The 22,213-nt window shown below is 49.9% G+C and overlaps 2 protein-coding genes across 2 annotated transcripts in view; one reads left to right on the top strand and one right to left on the bottom strand.

Moving 5' to 3' along the window:
- SRSF3 (serine and arginine rich splicing factor 3) overlaps positions 1 to 22,213 on the bottom strand; it is a 400,608-nt gene that overhangs the window by 260,068 nt on the left and 118,327 nt on the right. The window lies entirely within an intron of this gene.
- BNIP5 (BCL2 interacting protein 5) lies at positions 1,930 to 22,011 on the top strand. The gene is made up of 12 exons (XM_050787638.1): positions 1,930 to 1,991; positions 7,994 to 8,607; positions 10,111 to 10,227; positions 11,713 to 11,777; positions 12,052 to 12,289; positions 13,354 to 13,485; positions 14,511 to 14,572; positions 15,163 to 15,394; positions 16,232 to 16,363; positions 17,460 to 17,524; positions 19,046 to 19,300; positions 21,292 to 22,011. The coding sequence occupies exons 2-12, from the start codon at positions 7,998 to 8,000 to the stop codon at positions 21,325 to 21,327; spliced, it is 1,944 nt and encodes a 647-aa protein (XP_050643595.1). The 5' UTR covers positions 1,930 to 1,991; positions 7,994 to 7,997; the 3' UTR covers positions 21,328 to 22,011.

Genomic DNA, 22,213 nt, shown 5'->3' with positions numbered 1-22,213 from the left:
ACACACAAGGCCTGGAAGAAGTGGGTGACAGAATAGTTTCATTAAATAAATGAAAAATATGTAATATTATTTAACCTTTGTTTGAAGGCTGGGTGACTTCTTGACTAATAAACTCTAAATTTAGTGCTGAGACAGTGTCTGGCACACAGCTGGATCCAAAACCTGTTGACAGAATGAATGAAGCATTAATAACTCTGTTGCCCGTAATAAAATATTGGGCCTTTATTGAACCCTTACAAGTACCAGGCACTGTTAATACACAGAAAGAAAGATGTTTGGCACTCCATACCCTCCCTCCCTCCCTTCCTCCCTTCCTTCCTCTCTTCCTTCCTTCCGCCCGCCCTCCCTCCCTCCCTTTCTTCCTTCTTTTCTTTCTTTTTTTCCTTCCTTTCCTTCCTTTCTTCTTTTTTCCTTTGACACAGGATCTCACTCTGCTGCCTAAGCTGGAGTGCAGTAGCATGATCACGACTCACTGCAGCCTTGACCTCCTGGGCTCAAGCAATCCTCCTGCCTCAGCCTCCTGAGTAGCTGAGACTACATGCATGTGCCACCATGCCTGGCTAATTTTTAAAATTTTTAGTAGAGATAAGATCTCACTAGGTTGTCCAGGCTGGTTTTGAACTTCTAGGCTCAAGCAATCCTCCTGCTTTGGTCTCCCACAGTGCTGGGATTAGAGATGTGAGCCACCATGCCTGGCCTTCTTCTTTTCTTTATAAGCATTAGCACATTTGGCCCTACAACTACCCTCTGAGATGACCATTTGTTTTATAAGTGAGCACAAGCTCAGCGACATTGTGTCCTCTGCTGAGGTTACATAGCTGGCAGGTGTCTCCAGACGGGGCTGACTCCAAAGTCTGGTGCCTCCGTATTTATTTTGTAATGCCTCCCTGCGTTAATGAACCAAAATAGAATTTCTTAACTTTTTTTTGAGACAGAGTCTCCTCTGTCACCCAGTCTGGAGTGCAGTGGCGTGATCTCAGCTCACTACAACTTCTGCCTCCTGGGTTCAAGTGACTTTCCTGCCTCAGCCTTCTGAGTAGTTGGAATTACAAGTGTCTGCCACCACACCCGGCTAATTTTTGTATTTTTAGTAGAGGTGGGGTTTCACCATGTTGGCCAGGCTGGTCTCGAACTCCTGACCTCATGTGATCCGCCGGCCTTGGCTTCCCAAAGTGCTGGGATTACAGGCATGAGCCACCGTGCCCGGCCTTTGCTTTCATTTTAATAAAACTAGTTTTTCTTTTCTGATTATAAACATGTATTTACACTCTTTTTTTAAATAAGGCATTACAGAAAGTGGAAATCTGACTTTAAGATCCATGGCAACCCTTCCCGGGCGCAGCAGATCTGGAGCACGTGGCTCTTGTGGGCTCTTTCTTCTGGGCTGTCTCCAGGTCAAGGGACATATGTATCCCATCGCTGACCTTTCTTTCTAGGTACCCACTAATCTTCAAAGATAACTGAGGGATGTTGTAAAGGCAGTAAAGCTACCTCCACTTTCTTCCCTAACCTGCGTTTCCCATTAAGGCTTGTTTTCAACTCTAAGGTGGGGCTTTCCCCAGCCAGACCTTAGGTTATTTTCTGAGCTTTGGTTTCTTATTGGGGTTTGGGTGCAATAAGGAAGTTGTCAAGTGAAACTGTTTTTTCCAGGGTAGCTGAGCTAAGCCTCCTATCATTGGAGGAGCGGGGAGCAGTCCTGGGATGGGTGGTAACAGGTGGAGGCAGGTGAGCCAGCCCATGGCTCTCTGGATTGGCTGCCATGAGCTCAGCTCCTGGAAGATACTATATATATGGACGGCCAAAGCATCTTCTGAGACACTCAGAAAATTGCCAGCACCAAAGTCGTGGCATCTTCTCCCTGGGAGAGCTGGGTCTGACTTCTCATTGGACACAACTTCCAGCTGACAGGGGGGAGAGCCTACCACAGAGACCTCCTGTCTGAAGATCCCGGCCCCGGGTGTTCAGGACAAAAGCGATTTCTGTGGTCCAAGGTTGGTTGAACAATACCCTCTCCTTTGGGGGCTGGAGCAGTGGGTATGTATCTTGGGGTCCGGAGAGGAGTTTAGTCCTGGGAGTCAAACCAAGAGACCAGTTCCAATTCTGCTTCCAGCATGCTGGGCCCTCCCAGAGAAGCAGCAGGGGTGGAGGTGGGGGAATCAGTTTTCTTATCTCTAAAAAGATGAAGCAGGGTTCAGTGACATCATCTCAGTGGGGTGTTTCTCAAAGAGCTCTGGGCTCACTTGGACTTAAAACTCTGCATTCAAGTCCCAATCCTGCTTATTAGCCGGCACCCTGAGCAAGGAACTTCACTTCCTTGGGCCTCAGTTTTCTTGTCTGTAGGATGGGGCAGCATTACATAGCTCACCTGCTAGTTTCCCTATAGGATGTGGTAGAGGTCGAGTTCTAGACTTTATGTGAAGGTACATGAGGGGACCCCCGATAAATGGGAGGTGTTATTATTACCTATGGTTGAATTAAGATTCTACGAGTTTTAAGGTTTCGGAAGTTAGTCCAAGAACGGGGAGATCTTATTAAAAAAACTCATGGTCTACTGCTTTCTCAGATGGGAATTTAGAGGCTGGGGGTGGATTATAACCCACAGTCCTGACCGACTCCTCACGCAGTGTTGCATTGCCCGTGGTCTTGGATAGAGGACAGAATGGGGTGGGGAGAGCATGGGTGTCTATACCTAGGCACACGTGATTGTGTGACTCTGTGTGCACAGGTCACTGTAGGTGTGTATGTGAATGTGGTTATTTCCATCAGTGTGAAAGAGCAGGTTTCTCCCCTCTAAGTCTGTATGTAAGTGTGTGCATGTGTATCTATGCTTACATGAGGCCATTTGGTGCAGAATAGAGAAGATAGGATTCAGATCAGGAGAAGTGAAATCGAGTCTCAGCTCTCTGCTTCCCGGCTATGTGACCTGGGGCGTGTCTCTTAATGGTTGAGAGCCTCAGTGCACCACTGTTAGCCCATCTGAGTCACAGCCCTTGGCAAAGATGGAATGAGATCATGTAAAGGAAAGGGCTCTCTGGATGCCGTGTGGCTGCATGAAGGTGAGATGGTTCGGGTTTTCACGTGCCTATGTATCATTTATTTGTTTCACGAACACCGAGAGCCTCCCAGGCTCAGGTCCCCTCTCACGGAACTTAGAGTTAGCACCGATGGCAAGTAGTGAGCTTGGTCATATAATTATTCCCTTACACTTGGGACAGGAGAAATACAGGGCGTCTTGAGTCCGTGTAGGTCTGTGGTGTGCACAAGTGTGTTCTGGTGACACGTGGATGTCTGTGGTGTTGACTGTGGGTCCACGTGTGTGTGCCACACACTCTGTCCCTCAGGGTGCTGCTGTGGGTGTGCCGCAGGTTTTCTCTCTGTGAAGTTTCTATTGTGTGAATCATGGGTGGAAAAGGGGAGCCGCAAAGTTATCTCCATGAAAGGCACCAGAGCAGTTAGAGGGTAAGGCGGCCAGGTGAACAAATTAGCAAACAGCATAGAGATGAGGTCACCGTGCAACTTAGAAAGTAAACAATACACAGCAGTAAGCTTGGGGAAGGCAGGCAAACTTCCTGCTCCAGGGTCAGCTTCGTGAGCCTTCTCTGGTTCTTTGTCGCTGTTGCTGGACATGTCACCAGTAAATGCCACATCTTATCAGAAGAAGTCTTGTGATCTGTAGATCACTCGGGTATTTCTGAGCTGATTTGGACTTTGCTCTGACATCCACAACAAGTTTACGAGAGCAGCTGGGTTTCCGCATAGTGAGGCCGCGCTGCTGGCTTAGGGTTCCTGGTCTGGAGCACAGCCTGCGCGGGGTGGGATTCCCTGGTGGTCGGGCTGAATGTAGTTGAGCACCTGGGGCACAAAACAAAGAAGAAGAAAGGAAAGTCTTGCTTTGATAAATCCTGGATAGCAGAATTTTATACTTGGAAAGTCTTTAATTTTGGCACAGGTAGGAAAGGGGAGGTTATTAGGATTAAAAGACAAGCTTCCCAGGGCTTAGAGACTTCAAAAGTCTGAGGACACACCATCCACAGAGGTTCTTCAGGGGTCTTCCTGGGGGCGTGTTGGTGTGTCTTCCCCAGTCAGCCGCACTCTCTCAATCCCTGGCCCAGAGCTGAAGACAATCTTTGAAACATTACAGAGGAGGAGCAGTTGGAGCGGGGGAGAGGGAGGAGAGAGCTGGACTGAGCACAGTCACAGCCACCCAGGGAGGAAAGAGAAAAGAAGGAAGTAGGGCTGGTATCAAATGCTGCAGCACGTTAGGGAGGACAAGGCATGGGAAGAGGTCACTGGATTTGGAATTAGGAAGCCTTGGGAGACCCTGGAATCTCTTCATTGGGGAAACTCTTGGGTAGCAGAGGCTGGGCATCACCCGGCCCCCTTCCTGCCTCTGGGCTGCAGCAGCAGCTGTGGGGCTCCTGACCTTAGTTTCTCGCATCTCCCCATGGGCTCAGGGCACCGGTTATTCCAGGGAGGGAGCGGCCAAATCACAGTAGCTTTCCTGAAAAAACGTCAGGGAAAGCATGTGCTGGTGGGATTGTGTTAATGTTCTGATCAGGAGGAGCAGCGTGTCCTTGGAATGCATTAGGAGGATACTGCCGCCATTGGCAGTGGCGAAAACCGTTTCCATGGCAATGACAGCTCTTTAAAAGATGACTGCGTCTCTCTTCCCGTTAACTGGGTAAGGAAGCGCTGGCCCTCCGTGCGATGGGTCCCATGGAGCCAAATCTGTGCAGACGGAAGAGAGGCTGAGCTGAACAAGAGTGTCCTGGTTCTGTGGTTTTGTTAATGAACAGCTTCTCTGCCAACCCCATCCAATTTGCCCTGACCACAGGAACATATGGAAAACGCAGAGAGAACCCTGACAGCGTTCAGTAAATATTTCTGGCTCGGCTTACTTTTTTTAAAATATGATCTTAAATCACATAGAACTTCAACCTAAATTTATCTTCTTTTAAGACCATGTGCTTCTGAAGAGACAGCAGATGCAGGGGAATGGAACATTGCTGTCATCACTGTGTACTCACATCGTTATTCCTGCGCGTTCAGAGAAGACCAGAATATTCCCTCTGGGGGCACACACTGCATCTCGTTCATGATTGTATCCCTAGCACCGAGCATAATTTCTGGTGCAGAGTGGGTGCTTATTAAATGTTTTTTGAGAGAAATAAGTGAGAACAAACATAAATTTTTCCCCATGACTTCTTCTCCTTGTCCTACCCCCCGTTGTCTTCGGAAACACAACCGTAAGGCAGCCAGTCTCTGAGTCTTTCAGGAATATTAGTGAATTTCCATATAAGGTACAGATACATACTGCTAAAAGTTTCCGTGTAGCCCAGATGTTCCTTTTAAGGAACATTAAATAACAAATAAGTCCTTTTAAATTGCCTGCCTCCACCCCGACCTGATTTCTCATTTCCTCCAAGGTCATCCACGTGTGGACACTTGGCTCCAATGGCCTCTGGCCTTGGCGACCTGGGGCTGCAATATCGTCTGGTTTCCTTCCCAGACGGGTGCTTGGAGGAGGGAAGGCATCCCAAATGTTCATGTCACCTTCAAATATGTGTGTTCCCATTTCTTTTCTTCTTTCTCTGTATCTTCTTCACTTTCCTGTGGATCCCACACATAAGAAATTGCAATTATAGATTCTTATTTTTGCCTCTAAGCTGAGCATAGCAATAGAATACATTTTAGAGTACATCCCATACCACTAAACATTACTTGGTCAATGCATGCTAAAGCTGTAATGACAAATTAGAGCAGGCAACCTGTGGTCCTAAACTCCACAGGACTCTCCAGGGGCTCAGGTTTGGCATTCAAAACCATATTTTATTTTTCTTTTACCTTCCACTGAAGGGAAGAGGCCTTCTGAACAACTCTGGAAAAATTGGAAAGCCCCAGCAGTTTTAGATTAAATTAAAGACACACAAATGAAGTGCACCGCCCACACCCAGGCCTGCTTGAAATGCTGCCCGGGAGGGAAAGGGTTTTTTTGTCTTTTTCCATTGGCCGCTGCTTCATTCTGGATGGAGAATGGAGGAGTCCCTACTGCTCTAAGATGAAATTGGCCTGAAAGCAGTGATTTCATGTTAACTACACATCCAAAGATACCTTATGTGTTGTGCCATTTACTAAATGTTATACATCTATGCATTTGTTTAATAAGTGCTTATTCAGTAGCAGTGATATGCTAGACATTGTTCTAGGCACTCAAAGACAGAAGACCTAGCAAAATAGACACAGGAGATGGAGAGAGACTCAGACAGAAAACACCTAAACACATAAAGACACGACATTGCACACCACCAGCGCATAGGGTAGGAGGGGAAAGGGTGCGCTGATGGGAAGTGGGCAGGGAGGGCCTCGATGGGAAGGTGACAGTTGAGTACAGCCCCAAAGGAAGTGAGGGAACAAACCATGAACAAACTCATTCTTTCCATGAGGGAAGAATGTTCTAGAAAGAGGGACTGGCCAGTGTGAAGGCGCTGAGGCGGGCGGGCCTGAAGGACAGCAAGCAGGGCTGTGTGTGTGGAGTGGAGTGAGAGAGATGTGGTCAGAGGGGTGATGGAGGCTGGTACGTGTGGGACGTGCCTGCTGCTGTAAAGACTTTGAGTGAAAGGGGACCCTTGGAGGAAGGGAAGTAACTTTTGTTTTAAAAGCCCCCATAGCTGCAAAGAGGAGAAGTTACTGGGGAGGGCAAGAGGAGAGCAGGGAGGTCAGTTAGGAGGCGGTGGTAACAGTTCAGGTGAGTGCAGATGGGGACCTAGAGACCCCAGGGGGCTGCTGGGGTGAGGACAGGCTCTATGTGAGTGAGGCCAACAGGCTCTGCTGATGGGTGGATGTGGGAGTAAAAGAAAGAAAGGAGGCCAGGCGCAGTGGCTCATGCCTGTAATCAGCACTTTGAGAGACCGAGGTAGGTTGATCGCTTGAGCCCAGGAGTTTGAGACCAGCCCAGACAAACACAGCAAGACCCCATATCTATTTTCTAAATAAAATTATTTATTTTTTAAAAAAAGAAAGAAGTCGGGGTGACTTTACATTTTTGGCTTGAGCAGTTGGAAGAAAAGAGTTGCCACTGACAGAGCTGCCTCATGGAATATTCACGACAGCCTGTGAGAGAGGGCAGGGCTCAGGCATGCTTCAGATGAGCACATGGGGCCAGAAGAGGTGCCTGAGCTGCCCAAAGTCCCGAGGCTAGTGAGGGGCAGGACTAGGCCTCTGGCTCCGGCTGTATTCATTTTCCATTGCTACTGTGAGAAAAGCCCCCAGACCCAGTGGTTTTGGACAAGATGAATTAATTATCATGCAGTTCTGGAGAAGTCCCAAATCAGTCTTGATAGACTAAAACCTAGGTGTGGACAGGGCTATGTTCCTTTCAGGGGCTCTGGAGGTGCAGCTGACCAGCCCTGAGATCTGAGCACGATCTTCCTGTGGTCCAGTTTTATCCTCTGGAAAATGAGAATAATGACCCCCATTCCCCGAGGGTTTTGGGGGAATTTGCACAAGACAACAGCTTTGAGAAATTGTTGACATGGGAAGTTGACATTACTCACATTAGCAGGCAGGGTGAATGGGTCCGCTGGTCAGTGCCGGGAGCCAACTTCGGCGTGCCCAGGAGGCCTCTGCTGAGGGAGCTGTTGGGCCGGGCACAGTGGCTCACGCCTGTAATCCCAGCACTTTGGGAGGCCGAGGCGGGCGGATCACCTGAGGTCAGGAGTTCAAGACCAGCCTGGCCAACATGGTGAAACCCCATCTCTACTAAAAATACAAAAATTAACCAGGTGTGGTGGCGGACACCTGTCATTCCAGCTACTCGGTAGGCTGAGGCAGGAGAATAACTTGAAGCCAGGAGGTAGAGGTTGCAGTGAGCTGAGATTACACCACTGCACTCCAGCCTGGGCAACAGACCGAGCCTCCGTCACAAAAACAAAAACAGAAAAACAAAGCAAAACGAAACCAAAAAAACTAAGGGAGCTGTTTGTTTTTGTTGTAGCCCGATGGAGAATCCAAGGTGCCCAAGGAAGCCCCTGGCGGAGAGGAAAGCCAGGTCTCTGGACAGGCCGCTGGCCCCCGGGAAAGGCTTGGAGCCGTGGGACTGCCATTGCCTCTCCCTGCCCACTGCCCCCTCCAGGAAGGCGCTTCACTGGGCGACCAGTGATTGGGCCAGACATTCAGACAGCCCAGCTCCGTCTGCTGAGGCTCACTGCACCACCACTGCAGCCCCCACTCCCGAGGAGACTGGAGAGTTTCTCCCCAGTGAGCAGAGGCCTTCACAAGACACCAAGAAGGGGTGGCTGAAGACCGTGCTGAACTTCTTCGTGAGGACGGGCCCTGAGGAGCCCAGAGAAAAGGCCAGCAGGAGGCCAAGGGGGAAGGAGGGCCTCTCCCAGCCTCTGGAGCCCCTGGAAGCAGCAGGGGAGCCAGCCCTCAGGAAGAGAGCCCACCACGACAAGAAGGCCAGTCGCAAGAAGCAAGGTCACAAGAAACATGCAGCCGAGGTGACTAAAGCAGCTCAAGACCAGGATGCCAGAGGCCAAGAGGAAGGGTTGTCCAAGGCGGCTGCTGCCTCACGCTCTGGGGAGGCTGACCTGGGCCCAGCTCGCAGGGGTGAGTGGACCGTGCCTGTTCCTGTGGAAACCCCTAGGGTGCTCTAAACTTGCTCCAGGAGCCTCTCCACAGAGTGACAAGAATAGTCAGGGGCCGCACCGCTGTGACTTCCTTCCTTCCTTCGTTCCTTCCTTCTTTCCTCCCTCCCTCTCTCCCTCCCTCCCTCCGAACCACTGTGAATCCCTCCCTCCCTCCTTCCCTCTCTCCCTCTTTTCCTTCCTTCCTTCCTCCCTCCCTCCCTCCGCACCGCTGTGAATCCATCCCTCCTTCCTTCCTTCCTTCCTTCCTTCCTTCCTTCCTTCCTTCCTTCCTTCCTCTCCTCCTCCTCCTTCTTCCTCCTCTCTTTCTTTCTCTCTCTCTTCCATTCTTTATCTCTTCCTTTCTTGCTTGCTTGCTTTTTTTTTTTTTGACGGAGTCTCTGTCTGTTCCCCAGGCTGGAGTGCAGTGACGCAATCTCAGCTCACTGCAAGCTCTGCCTCCCAGGTTCACGACGTTCTCCTGCCTCAGCCTCCCGAGTAGCTGGGACTACAGGCACCCGCCACCATGCCTGACTAATTTTGTATTTTTTGGTGGAGATGGTTTCACCATGTTGGCCAGGCTGGTCTTGAACTCCTGGACTCAAGTGATCCAGGGGCCGTGGCCCCCCAACATGCTGGGATTACAGGTGTGAGCCACCACGCCTGGCCCACTGTGACATTTCTTTGAGGTAGAACAGCACCACGGCTGAGCGCTCCAGGGAAAACCACTCGCCCACTCGCAGTGCCGCCGTTCACAAGCTGTGTGGCCCAGGGAGGCAGGTTTCCTCGCTGAGCCTCAACTTTTTTCATGGATAAAATGAAGATAAATAGTTACTGTCTCATGGAGTGGCCACAGCCCACAAGGAAAGTGCTCAGTGCACAATAGCTGTTACTGCCAACTCCTCTAGTTTCAGGAGCACAGACCTAGGAGAAATGAGAAGGCAGGGAGTCAGGCGAGGAGGGAAGCCCTACTCCCACCCCACTGGTGCCTGTGTGCTTCTGGGCTGCTGCTTCCAGACCTTGGTTCTAGACTTGGCTCCATCAGGAGTAAACTTGCTGTGTGACCTTGAGCTTGAGCTGCTCCCTCTGGAACTTTTGATTCCCCGCAGGTAAATGAGGGTGCTGGCTCCCAAGGTGCCTTCCTATTCTGCCTCGCAAGGCTCTGGAGCTGAATGCCCACTGGCACCTAGAGGGAGGGGGGCTCTGCCTCGTGGCACTCAAAACTCGGTGTTTATGATGGGGAGAAGATTGAGGGTTTGCGGGGAGGGGGTTAGCAAGAGAGGTGTCTTGGTGGAAGTAGCCTCTTCTCAGATAAAAACCTTGGTGGGTTTCTAGTTTTTTGGTTAGGCTTGGAGCAGGCTGCAGCAGTGCCTGTTGCACTGTGAATTCTGTGCTGTTTTCTCGTGTTGATGAACAAAGTCGGGAGAATGTCACTGACACACACACATACACACCTACATACCGTTTGCTTTCGTCTCTATTCCAGGTGGGGAAGATTCTGATTGCCACTCCTTCCTCATCAGAGTGGATGGTGCTGGAGCTTTGGATGTTTCTCCCCATGCCACAGGTCACCAGCAAGAAGAGGAGCTCAAAAAGCCTGATAGTGAGTCGGAATCTCTAGTGACCTTTTTGCCTCTGACTGAGGTGGCTGTTACTGAATGAGATGGATTGTTCTGAATGATTACTGAGACCTTGGATAGTGGCTCTCAAAATACATGCACTGGCCTTTCTTGCCTCTTTTGGTGCTTCTGGCCACGTTTGCTTATTTTAGAATTTCACAGAAGGGAGGCTAGGGAATTGGAAAGGCTGCTGGCAAATGCTTCTGCCTTATGTGTTAATGAAAATGGAACTTTTCTTAGTCTTTTAAAATGTATTTTACTTTAAAAAATATATAGAAGAGTGAAAAGTATAGTTCAATGCTTTGTATACTCAGTTGTTTACACTCTGCCAGTTTGCTTTGTGTGCGTATCATTTTGTTGCTGAATCATTTTGGAGTAAATCATGTTCATCCCTAAATACTTAAACATGCATCTCCAAAAAATAAGTACAGTCTCACACAAAACCACAATACCATGAGTGCTCCTAATAAATCGAGAATAATCCCCTATTCATCTAATTCCCTGTAAAAAAAGATGAGCATATTTTATAACATGTGAAATGAAGGAGCTATGCATGTGTCAAAGAATAACTAAAAGGCATTGAGTTAGTTATTTTGCAGCTAATTGTTTTCTTACATGAGAGGGAACCAGCTGGTAGCTGAGTCAAGCAATAAAAGCCAAACAATTTATAAGTGAGGGAAGTGAGAGAGGGAAGTTAGGAGTAAAAAAAAAAAAAAAAAGCAAACCCACAGATAGCCTCAGAACAGGGAACCTTGTTTGCATCTCTTTTCATGTAAACTCATCAGCTGGTACCTATCAGAGGACAGTGTGGGCACATTGTCCTTGAAAAGGCTGACCGGAGTATCAAAGGAAACCATTTCCATTGTCAGTGGCTTCTCTGTGCAGAGATGGGGGTGTGGCTGAGGCATCAGCGTGGCAGGCTCTCTCTGTGTCATCCCTGCTGATGTCCTTTCATCCTCCACCTTAGTGAGGCCAGGTATCCACCATTTTCCCACTGGAATTTTGCAGGTTGGAAGATCAGCATTAGCCTTGCAAAGTGTTCTCAAGCCCAGTCCCTCATATGACAGCCTGACAGCCTTCTGGGGGAGGCAGGACACAGATTATGACCCACATTTCACTGGGAGCGATAAAGGCCCAGAGAGGTTAAGAAACTTATTCAAGGTCACACAGCTTACTGAACCCAAAGTAGATGTTCCGAGATCTGTGACTTTCAAAGGAAACAGTGGGGCACAAGTTGAATGCCTAAAGGGCTGACCTGAAATGTCTTGCATGAAGTGTCATGGTTTGGCTCAGTGCCTTTCCCGTGGATCTTCCAGCTTTCTCTCAGAAGGACCTGCCCCTGGGATGTGGTGCTTTCCCTCCATTGTGTGGCCAAAAGAGTTGTTTAAGAGAACTGTCCAAGACGGTAATTTAGAAGGAGTTGTCTGTGCATTTAGAAAGAATAACCGAATGCGTTTGCTTTCTTCCAGAGGATGCTATCATTCAGATGATTGTGGAATTGCTCAAAAGAGTGGGAGACCAGTGGGAAGAAGAGGTGAGGAGTAAACTTTGCAGGTCTCCAGGGGCTCTCTGCCTTCTCCTCCTCCTCTGTCAAGCTCCACCTGTCCTTACAGGCCGGGCTCTAGTCCCTTCCTTCCCTGAAGCCTCCTGCAGCTTCAGAACTCAGCCCTCCCCCTGCTCTGGCCTCTGCTGCCTCCCCTCTCCTGGGGCCATCCTGCAGCTTGGCTACCCTTCACTTTGCATCCAGAGAGCTTTCCCCCTCTCCTCAATGTCATGAACCTGACTCAGTTTTTCTCCTCTCCCGGCAGCAGTCTCTGATCTCACAGCTGGGGGTGGCCCTGCCAAACCCAGCACTGGCTGTTAGGAAGCAATCCCAAGAGAAAAAGACAAGCCTCAAGAGCACCTTTTCTCTTAAGAAACACGGCTCCGAGGAGGCCAAGAGGAGGGCCGCAGATGTTTCCAGTCCAGAGGCCCGGCCACCCAAGAAGTCCAGCTTTCTGCCCCTGTGTGTTGGCGGCCATCGGCCTTCCATCTCCAGCAGCTATGGTGAGCAGGCTCTGCAGTTGCCATAGCAACCCTGCAGCTGCCTCCAGCTCTGGAACCTTCCCAGGGGATGGAATTGGCCACTTTAAAGGTTGCGTTGCGCCTGGTCTGACTTTTGCTGTCTGCCCTGAGCGGTGTGAGGATGACTGTGGGAAGAGAGAAAGAATGCCAGCGGGTCACGTCCACACACAAAACCTCAGCGAGGTCTAGGCAACCCCAATAAGCCCTTGATGGAAATTATGTTCCGCAATTCCCCAACTATCCACATTTCTTGGCTGCCTCAGCTTCTGCGCCCTGGCAGGGAGGGGAGTAGTGTGTGCAGGAAGGAGCTGGAGCAGGGGAGGCAGTAGACCTGGGTTCTAGCATATTGTCTATGTCATTCCCCATCTTTGTGCCTCGGTTTCTTCACCTGTAAAGTGAGACATTTCCCTGCTGCATATCGATAACTCAATCAGTCCTCACAGCCATCAGATGAGGTACAACTATTATCCCCATCTTACAGATGAAGGGACTGAGGCTTTGGGAGGTAAAACAATGTGTTCAAGGTCACGTGGCCCATGGATGATGGGCCAGAGCTAGAGGGGGAAAGGATCAGACGAGTCATTTCTTCCTGGGCATCAGGGAGAACAGGCCATCCTGTTAGGTCATCCTGGCTGGGAGACTTTACAGCTTAGAAAGGAGGGGTGATGGTTAACACCAAAGAGGGGAATTTCAGGCCACGTGGGAGATATTTTCATGCAGGGGGATTCTGGCTGTGATTCATTAATTCATGTCATGGGACATGACAGGCCTCTACTATTCAACTTGTGGATCAAGTCAAAACGGTGGAGGGAGGAGAGGGCAACAAAGCCCAGGAAAGCCAGTTCTATGGAAGCACAAAGGGATAAGGGAGCTTGGTCTGGGCCAGTAAATCAGAGACACGACCCTGCCCGGCAGCTGTCTTCCAGCCCCATAAGGCCTTAGTGTGATCCAGCCACGGAACCCACTATAGAGTCTGTGCTAGCTTCTGTGCATAGTTGACAGCCGCAGGCGGACAAAACACACCCCTTTTTCTTTCTGCTTCTCAGGCTTGGAAGAGCCTGAAGTCCAGGAGGCCCCATCTACAGAGGCTGGCGCTCCAGGTCCCTTCGTGCTTCCCACCCCATCAGAGAGCTGGGGACCTAGAGAGGAGCTTCAGCTGGACAGAGCCTCGGAATACAGTCAGTACTCCTCTCCTTTTCTCAGACACCCCTTGCAAAATTTCTGCTCTGACTCCCCCACTTGCAAAGAGACACTGAGCCAGAGAGAGGCAGTGACCTGTCCAGACCTCCCTCTGAGTACAGCAGGCTGGGAGGCAGCTTGGGGTCCAGAGCCCAGGCCCAAGCCAGGCTGCCTGACTGAATCTCGATAAATGGCAATAGTGTTGGTGCTCACCCTGATAAGGCAGACAGGAGGCAACGGGAGGCCCACAACAAGTGCTCAGCCGATGGGGTGATCTTACGGACCTGGGTTTGAGTCTGGGCTCTGACCCCTTTGAGCCGTGTGGACTTGGGCAAGTTACTCCGTCTCTGGTCTCAGTTTCTTCATCTGTGAAATGGGGACAGCAAGTACCTACTTTCTAGAATTGTCAAAGCATTTAGGACAGCCCCTGTTAGTGGCTAATATGTGTTAGGTGCCATTTGTTGCTCTTATTGTCATTGTTGGGTGACCCAGCTTGAGAGCAGAGCTCAGAAGTAAAGAGGATAGGGAGAGGGGTAGGAGCCTTAGGAGGGAAGCTCAGCTAATGGCATCTCCCATCACTGTAATTATTATTCTACCATTGGCAGAGCCAGGCCTAGAAATATATATATATATATAAATAAAATCACTGGCAGGTCTGAAAAGACCTGGAAAGATCTCTGCCCCCTACCCCCTGCCATTCTGCCTTGTTTGCTTTTCATAGAAAATATGCCTTGAAGGGGGATTCTGCCTGGGCAGGGAGAAGGTGCATGGTGAGGGCACCTGTAGGGAATGGGCCTTTCCAGATGGCCCTGAGGGGTTCCTCCTGGGCATCTATTTAGAGGCCCTCACTGGTAAAGTGAATGTGTATCCCATGAAACCAGCTCCGCCCTCAGGCCACCTCTGGCAGCTCTTTAGCCCCCTGGAGAATCACCCAGGAAACCACCAGGGCATTAGGAAATGAAGACTGATCACAGAAGAGCTTTTCTAGCACCACAGTGTAACCATGCCTGTTGATCTTTTTCAGAAGAATTCATTCAGAAGATCATTTCCATGCTCCAAGATTCGGAAGAACAGCAGTGGGAGGAGGTGAGGAAGACGCTCCCCATGTAACCGTGACCTCACTGTGGGCTCCCCAACCCTGCCTTCCCTGTCCTTGCCAAACTCTTCTGTGTCCTGCCAAAGCCCTACTCCAGTCCCTCTTTTTTTTTTGGAGACGGAGTCTTGCTCTGTCGCTCAGGCTAAAGCACAGTAGCTAGATCACGGCTCACTGCAACCTCCACCTTCTGGGCTCCAGCGATTCTCTTGCCTCAGCCTCCTGAGTAGCTGGGACTACAGGCATGCATCACCACACCCAGCTAATTTTTGTATTTTCAGTAGAGACAGGGTTTTACCATATTGGCCAGGCTGGTCTCGAACTCCTGACCCCTGGTGATCCACCTGCCTCAGCTTCCCAAAATGCTGGGATTATAGGCGTAAGCCACTGCACCAGGACCCAGTCTCTCCTTCTTGAAGCTTCTCCAGCCCTCTCTAGACCACACATATTTCCCCAGCGTTGAGCATCAACCACTCTTCTCTGGGCAACGCCTCCTAGCCCACCGTGGGTCTCCTTCCCCAGCTCACCTGAGATCTCCTCAAGGTCAGGGGCCCCGACTCAGTTTCTCTCATCTCCCCCACAGCAACCTCAAGTCCAGGAGGAAGAGGTGGGTCTAGAAAACCTGGCCCCACACTGCAGAAGGAAATCTGTAGAAAAAAAGTCGAGCTTCAGGAGAGCGTTTTACCATAAGAAACACAGCTCCAAGGAACCCAGGAGACCGGGGGCTGCCAGCCCGGAGGCCCGACGGCCCAAGAGGCCCAGCTTTCTGCCCCTGTGTGTCGGTGGCCATCGGCCGTCCACCTCCAGCAGCCTTGGTGAGCAGGCCTGGTGTTGCCATGGTAACAGAGGCTTCCTCTTGGGCAGGGCTGCTGTGTGGCCTGTCGCTGACAGGCTGGCATAGTGGGGGATGTCCGCTGTTGCTGAAAGCCCTGTTTATTTCCTTGCTGAGCAGAGTGGGGGATGTGGAAGTGTGGGGAGAGGTGAGGGGCCAGGTGCCAGCAGGACCCCACCCCTGGTAGCCCCTGCTCACAGCACACGCCCTCCCCTCCGTCTCCACATGCAAACACTTAACAACAAATGTGGTGAGAGAGCCGTGCCACTGTGCATCAGAATCACCTGGCCAGTTCATAGAAAAGCACAGAGACTGGGTTTGACGAAGTAGGAGATGGTGTGGGCCTGTTTTTTCACTACACCAAGGCATGAGGGCCACTGGTGTACAGTAATTCCCCTGACATCACAGAGTGCCTACTATGTGCTACTTGCACACATATTATCTCATTTAACCTGCTCGCAGCCCTGTGAGGTCAATCTTATCACTCCCACTTAACACTTGGAGAAAGTGAGGTTCAGACAGGCTAAGGGACCCAGAAAACCTGGCAGAGGGAGAGGGTTTGTTTGGTGGGCCCTGTGGGCACACCTGTTTTAACTGAGCCCCTCCCAGACTGAGGAGGCAGAAAGGGTTGGTGGGCAAAAGTCAGGTTTCTGGAGAAGGCCAGGAGCGCACCACGAACTCCTCTGAGGCAGAGCCGGGGACAGGAAACTCACGGAGGAGCCTGGAACCAGCCCCCGCTGATGCTCGTGCCTCCGAACACCTTGTCAGGAACTAGATTCAGCTCTCTGCAAAAACACTCAACAACCGTTTTTTGCCCTAGATCCCGAAGATCTCTCGGGCCGGGAGCCCCTGCCCGCAGAAGAGGAGCCAGTTGTGATCTCAGAAGCACCTTCCCCGGCCAGAGGCCACACGCCAGAAGGGGCACCTCAGCCGAATGGAACATATGAATCTAGTCAGTACCACCCCTGCACTTACCTGGACAGCTTCCCGGGCGCTTCTCTTCCACATGGAGTTCACAGGCTGAATAGGGGAGGGTTCTGAGGAAGGAATGGGGAAGGCAGCAGGCAAAGACCCCAGGAGACTCTAGGAGGGGGCAGAGGGCACAGGCTTGGCCTTAAACTGGGGCTGTTGGGGCAGAGTTGCAGGTAGAGGACACCTGTCTATCCTGTGGGATGTAATTAACACCCCCCATTCGTTTGCTTGAATGTTTCATATGAAATTCCTAGCTTGCTCCAGGTCTCATAAGCAGTGGTGTGCGGGCAGACAGGTTCTCCATTGGGAGGAGGATGCCCTACTTTGTAGCATTTGCAGATTTCCATGGCATAAATATTTTTACTGTGGCTGATTTCAAGCTGCTAACAGTTTGTAACAACTAGTCCACAAATTAATTAGCCTGGCATGGTGGTGTGCGCCTGTAGTCCCAGCTACTCGGGAGGCTGAGGCAGGAGAATCACTGGAACCCAGGAGGCGGAGGTTGCAGTGAGCCGAGATCGCGCCACTGCACTCCAGCCTGGGTGACAGAGCGAGACTCTGTCTAAAACAAAACAAGACAACTAGTCCACAAATTTCCTGAATATTTACAGTGAACTTAGTACGACCAGGCCCTGGCACACCGCTGCTTAGAACCCAAGTGGACGGGTGCATTCCTAATGGGTCAGTAGCCCTGGCATGTCCCCTCCCTGCATTCTGATGTGCTGCTCCTCGTCCAAACTCCCATTCTTGACTGTGCTACTCTGTAGCCTAGATAAGGGACACTGGGAGGCCTCAGTTTCCCACCTATCAAATGAAGCTGAATGTGGTTACAGGTGAGGCCCAGCAAGCCAAAGTCCCTTCTGTTTCTATAAAGGGAACCCAAACAAGGCTCTCACACTCCAGCATTAGTTTAAGGCAAGAAGTGTCTTGGTCCATCATAACTAATGTGTGTGCTGGGTTTTAGAGAAAAAATACTGTCTTTCCCAGGTGGATGTGTCGTTGCAGCACTTTGTTTTTGGAAGGGAACCGGGCATCACCCAGTCGATAGTCACTCAATTCTCCTTTCTTTTCCTTAGAGGAGATCATCATCCAGAAGCTTGTGGAGCTTCTCCAAGAAGTGGATGGCCAACTGGGGCAGCAGGTGAGCACCACTCAGCCCTCCCCAGGCCAACCCCAGGGCCTCATCTACCCACAGCTGAGACCTGGGTTCCATCCCCAAGTCTGCACCTCTGGGCAACTTTGAGCATGTCCCTTCACCTTTCTGAGTCTCGGTTTCCTCTTTTCCAAAATGAGAGATGATTACCTCCTTGACCAAGCTTAATGCACATGTAGAAAGCGCCAGACATGTAGCAGATGAGGGAACTGTTTAAAATAACACAATGCTCATGTGACCTCCCTGCCCCAGCCAGGACCACTCCTGTCCAAATCAGCTATTAAAGTTCGGCTCATGTCCCCCGTCCTTGGAAGCCGCCTCCCACCTGCCCCACCCGCCCAGCCGATTCCATTCCCTGTGGTCTCCGGGTTCACTCTTGGTCTTGCCACGCCCTTCAGCATTTATTTGGTCTCCCATTCTTTCAAGTTGATTTTCCTCCCCTGATAGGCAGTCTATAACAGAAGGTTCCCCACCCTTGGAAAACACAGTCTATCTGGAGAGACAAACACAGATCACATGTGAAGAGGTCAGGTTAAAGATGAGTAATCAGCATAGCGGACGCTCTGGGTGCCTCTCTTCACCACCAGAGTGCACACTGGCCCGTCCAGCTGCCAGCTCCTGCCTCCTTGTGCCTGAGGACACAGGGCCATTTTGCAACCCATGTTGGGGGCACAATTAACAGCCTCCACTTCCGCATGAGCAGCCCTCAACCAATGGCTGGTGGGAATTGGTGGATAGAGACCCCAGCTCCCTCGCTTTTATGTGGTATAACTGAGGAACGTGCTCTCAGCTGGCTTCCAAGATGCCCTGAGTGGATTAAGCTCCAGTTGCCACCCCTTGGGCCGCCTTCCCATTCTTGTTCCAGGTCTCCTTCTCCCATCAGCATTTCCTGGGATCATTTAATGAATAAAATGCCTATACCCAAGTCCTTGTGTCTGGGTCTGCCTCTGGGGAACTCATTTAGTTATTAAGAGAAAGGAGCTTGTTGGAGGAGGCTTAGAAGGAACTAAAATTCCTCTAACATCTACTCGGCACTAAATCGTTTCTGTAAACTCTCTCATTTCATTCCCCCTCCAATCCCCCCCAGCAATCCTGGGGCTGGGTGGATATTTTACATTTTACAGATGACCAGAGGCTCACATACCTAGTAAGTGCAACTCAAGCATCCCAATTCTAGACTGTCATACATTTAAATAATAAAGTAAGATTACTTGTCAAATAAGGAGTGGCTAGGGTAGATGAGAAGGCTCTGTGGGGTGTTTGCTTCTGAATTATCTGAGTCTAAAGACCTGTACTTCCACCTTTGCCCTCTACTTTGTCCTGCTGCTTTGAGCTGGACCTTGCAGAACAGATTCTGAGAGGCTAGGGGCAGTGGAGGGATGTAACAAGCGGAGCTCATCCCAGGGAAGAGGAGGTGCCCCGCCTGGCTGCATGGAGTTGCAGGAGGGGCAGTTGGCGGGAGGGATACTGCCAGCAACACTAATGACCTGCTTTCATTTCCGCTTCCAGATCAGGCGCCACCCCAGCTTTAAGAGGTTTTTTTATGAGTTCTCAGACTCCTCCCTCAGCAAGCTGGTAGCCACCCTGCGCAGCCAGGTGGCCCACTCCTCTAAGCTGGACAGGAACCGCGCCAGGAGACTCTACCAGTTTGATGTTAGCTTAGCTAACAAATTTGCTGGCAACAACAGCCACGCCATGTGCATCCTCATGGGCCTAAGAGACCACTACAATTGCACCCGGTTCCCATACAGGGAGGACCAGCCGGTGAGAGAGGGCGGGGAAGACAATGGCGATGTGGCATAAGTGACAGCAGGCTCACAGCTGGCCTCCAGTGGGATCTATTTATTCTCCTCTCCCCTCCCCTGCTCAGTTCAGAATTTTGGGGTCTATTTCAAATGCCACCTCCTCACTGAGGCCTTCTGAGACAATTCTAAACCATGACGACCTTTTTCTTTTCTGAAACCTCACTGATTTTACTCCATAATTAGCATCTTCTTTATTTGGCTTTAGTCTTCAATTACATGTACATTTCCATGCTTTTTTGATAGAATGGCATATTGGACGGGCTATGATCTTAGCTTGCCTTGTTATTATTTTGTGGGCTTTGTTGCTTGCCTTCTCAATTCTAGGCTGTCATAAAATGTAAATAACAAACTAAGGTTATCTATCAAATAAGGGGTGGCTGAGGTAGACAAGAAGGCTCCATGGGCTGTTGGTTCTGGAAGGCTTCCAGGAGGTGATCACTCACTGACCTGGCCTTGGTTGCCTAATGAACAGCCTCTCTCCTGACGTCACCTTCACTGTTCTGAGTGCATTTATGCTTTTCCTAATAATTTCCCCTCCTCCAAGTCTCTGAGATATTCCCTTCAGAGATGATGCTTGTCAATGATTTTTTTTTTTTTTTTTTTTTTTTTTTGAGACAGGGTCTTGCTCTGTTACCCAGGTTAGAGTGCAATGGTATAATCACTGTTCACTGTAGACTCAACCTTCCTGGGCTCAGATGATCCTCCCACCTCAGCCTCTCAAGTAGCTGGGACTACAGGTGCATGCCACCATGCCTAGCTAATTTATTTTTTATTTATTTATTTTTTTTGTATAGAGATGGGTTCTCACTATGTTGACCAGGCTGGTTTTGAACTCCTGGCCACAAGCAATCTTCCCACCTTGGCCTCCCAAGGCCAAGGTTCATGCTGGGATTACAGGCATGAGCCACCACACCTGGCCTGATTTTTAAAAATTCTGATCTCTCATATTTTCTGGTAGACTCTGATAAAGATTTCTTCATCCTTTTCTAATTCACTTAACATAACCTGCTTACAAACATTTGACCCAGATCCACAGTGCAGAAGCCACTGAATGAAGGTGTGACTTTAGAGGAATGAAATGTTCTGTTTGCTGGTGTTGGACCAACAGGACCAGAACTTCTACATCCAAGTGGTCCCCTGGGAAAGCAGACCCTTCTGCAATGATGCTACTATCACCCGAAACACTTCTGTCTTTCTTGGAATTACCTTTAGAAGCCATTTGAAAAGTCTCTCAAGACAGCTGGCTTATTTCATGATAGTTGTATCTTGTCATTCGAATGCTCTGCTCTACTTTGGCTCATTTTCCTGGTGGGAAATCCTCCTTACCATAGACCTGTCTCTCTTCTTGGCCTCACTGTCTTCTCTGAGAGAATAGGAAGGTTACAGATAATTTGCCCTCTAGGGTGGTTTAGGTAATAGCTTACAGGTTGATCTGAGTTATTTGTGAAAGATACTATAGAAACATCAGTTGTGACATCCTCAGTTGCCCTGACTCCATCTTCTGGTTTTACTAACCATTCATTCATTCATTCATTTAACTGGTAGCTGTTGACAGCCTCCTATGTGCTTAGTTGTGCGAAGTGCTGTGAGGCTCTGTGGAAGGTTCTGCCTTCAAAAGCTTCATCTGCCAATGGAAAAGACAACTGTTTGATGACAAAATTAAATAGCAACCAAATGCCAAATGAGTGGTAACTGAGGCCCATGAAGCAAGTTGGTCCTGGGAGCCTTCCAGGAGGTGGAGGTGCTGATTTTGACCTTTGAGAATGGGGAGGCTGTCTGGGGAGAAAGGATCAGGAGAGCAATGTCAGCAGGAGGTGTTGCAAGAGCAAAGACCCAGAGATGGAGGCTGGGGTGGGGTGTCAATGGGGTAATGGGAAGTCTGGTGTTTCCAGAGTGAACCCATAAATAATTGAGCTGTGGCTAATATCTATGTTCTTTTTCTCTTCCCAGAACATCACAAGTCCTGAGATTCAAAGTCCAGATTGAAAGCTGTGTCTTGCACTCAAATTCTCTTGAACTAGCCGAACGGTTTGCAGCTTTAGCCAGGAGACCCTGAAGATGCTCTGTGATGTCCCAATCCCTGCTTCACAAACGTAATGGAAGACAAGAGCAGACAACCATTCTGTGTCCATACCCTAGTATCTGAGAAGCACAAAGCATTCTTCCACAAGGCAAGACACAGAGGCCATGTCTGGGGAAATCAGCACTGGACTGGGAGTGAGGAGACCAGGGTTCCACCTGCTGGACCTACCCCAGAATTGCTGGGTGACCCTCCACACATCCCCACTCCTCTCCGGAATTTGGAGTCTAGGATCCTACCCAGAAGGCCTACTGATATTTTCTCAGATGTTCGTTTTAACTGAGTCTAGTTTTTAAACTAAATTTTTATTTAATCTCCAACCAGAACATTCACATGCATCCAAGCAGATGTGCATCGAAGTGTATCCCATCATTTCTTCAGTTGACCGGCAGTTCTTCGTGCTCATATGGACTTGTAGATGCCTCCCAGGAACTCTGCAGGCCCCAGATGGAAAGACCTAGAGACTGCGGACCCTTGGTCTCTCAGAATCCTTCTAACCTGTGTCCTGACATTCTGTGACTAGAGAAATGGAGCTGATACCTTGCACCTCTCCCATCTCATGGGATTGGCTAGGAGTCAGTGAGAAAATGGGTGTGAAGAGTTCTGAAAATTACCTAGTGCCATGTCCATGTATGTACTATAGCTTCTTTTGGGTAGTTTTCAGGAAGCGGAGGAGGGCTTCAGTGGGCTAGACTGCCATGGATTGTTGCACAGGGGTGGATATGGATTGTTGCACTGCCCAAGAGCACCATACTCCAGGAGGTGCTATTCATATCCTGGACATTGTGGGTT

The sequence above is a fragment of the Macaca thibetana genome, chromosome 4 (assembly GCF_024542745.1).
Source record: "Macaca thibetana thibetana isolate TM-01 chromosome 4, ASM2454274v1, whole genome shotgun sequence".
NCBI lineage: Eukaryota > Metazoa > Chordata > Mammalia > Primates > Cercopithecidae > Macaca > Macaca thibetana.
Note: the sequence above shows the minus strand (reverse complement) of the source record. Positions and strands in the feature narration are given on the sequence as shown.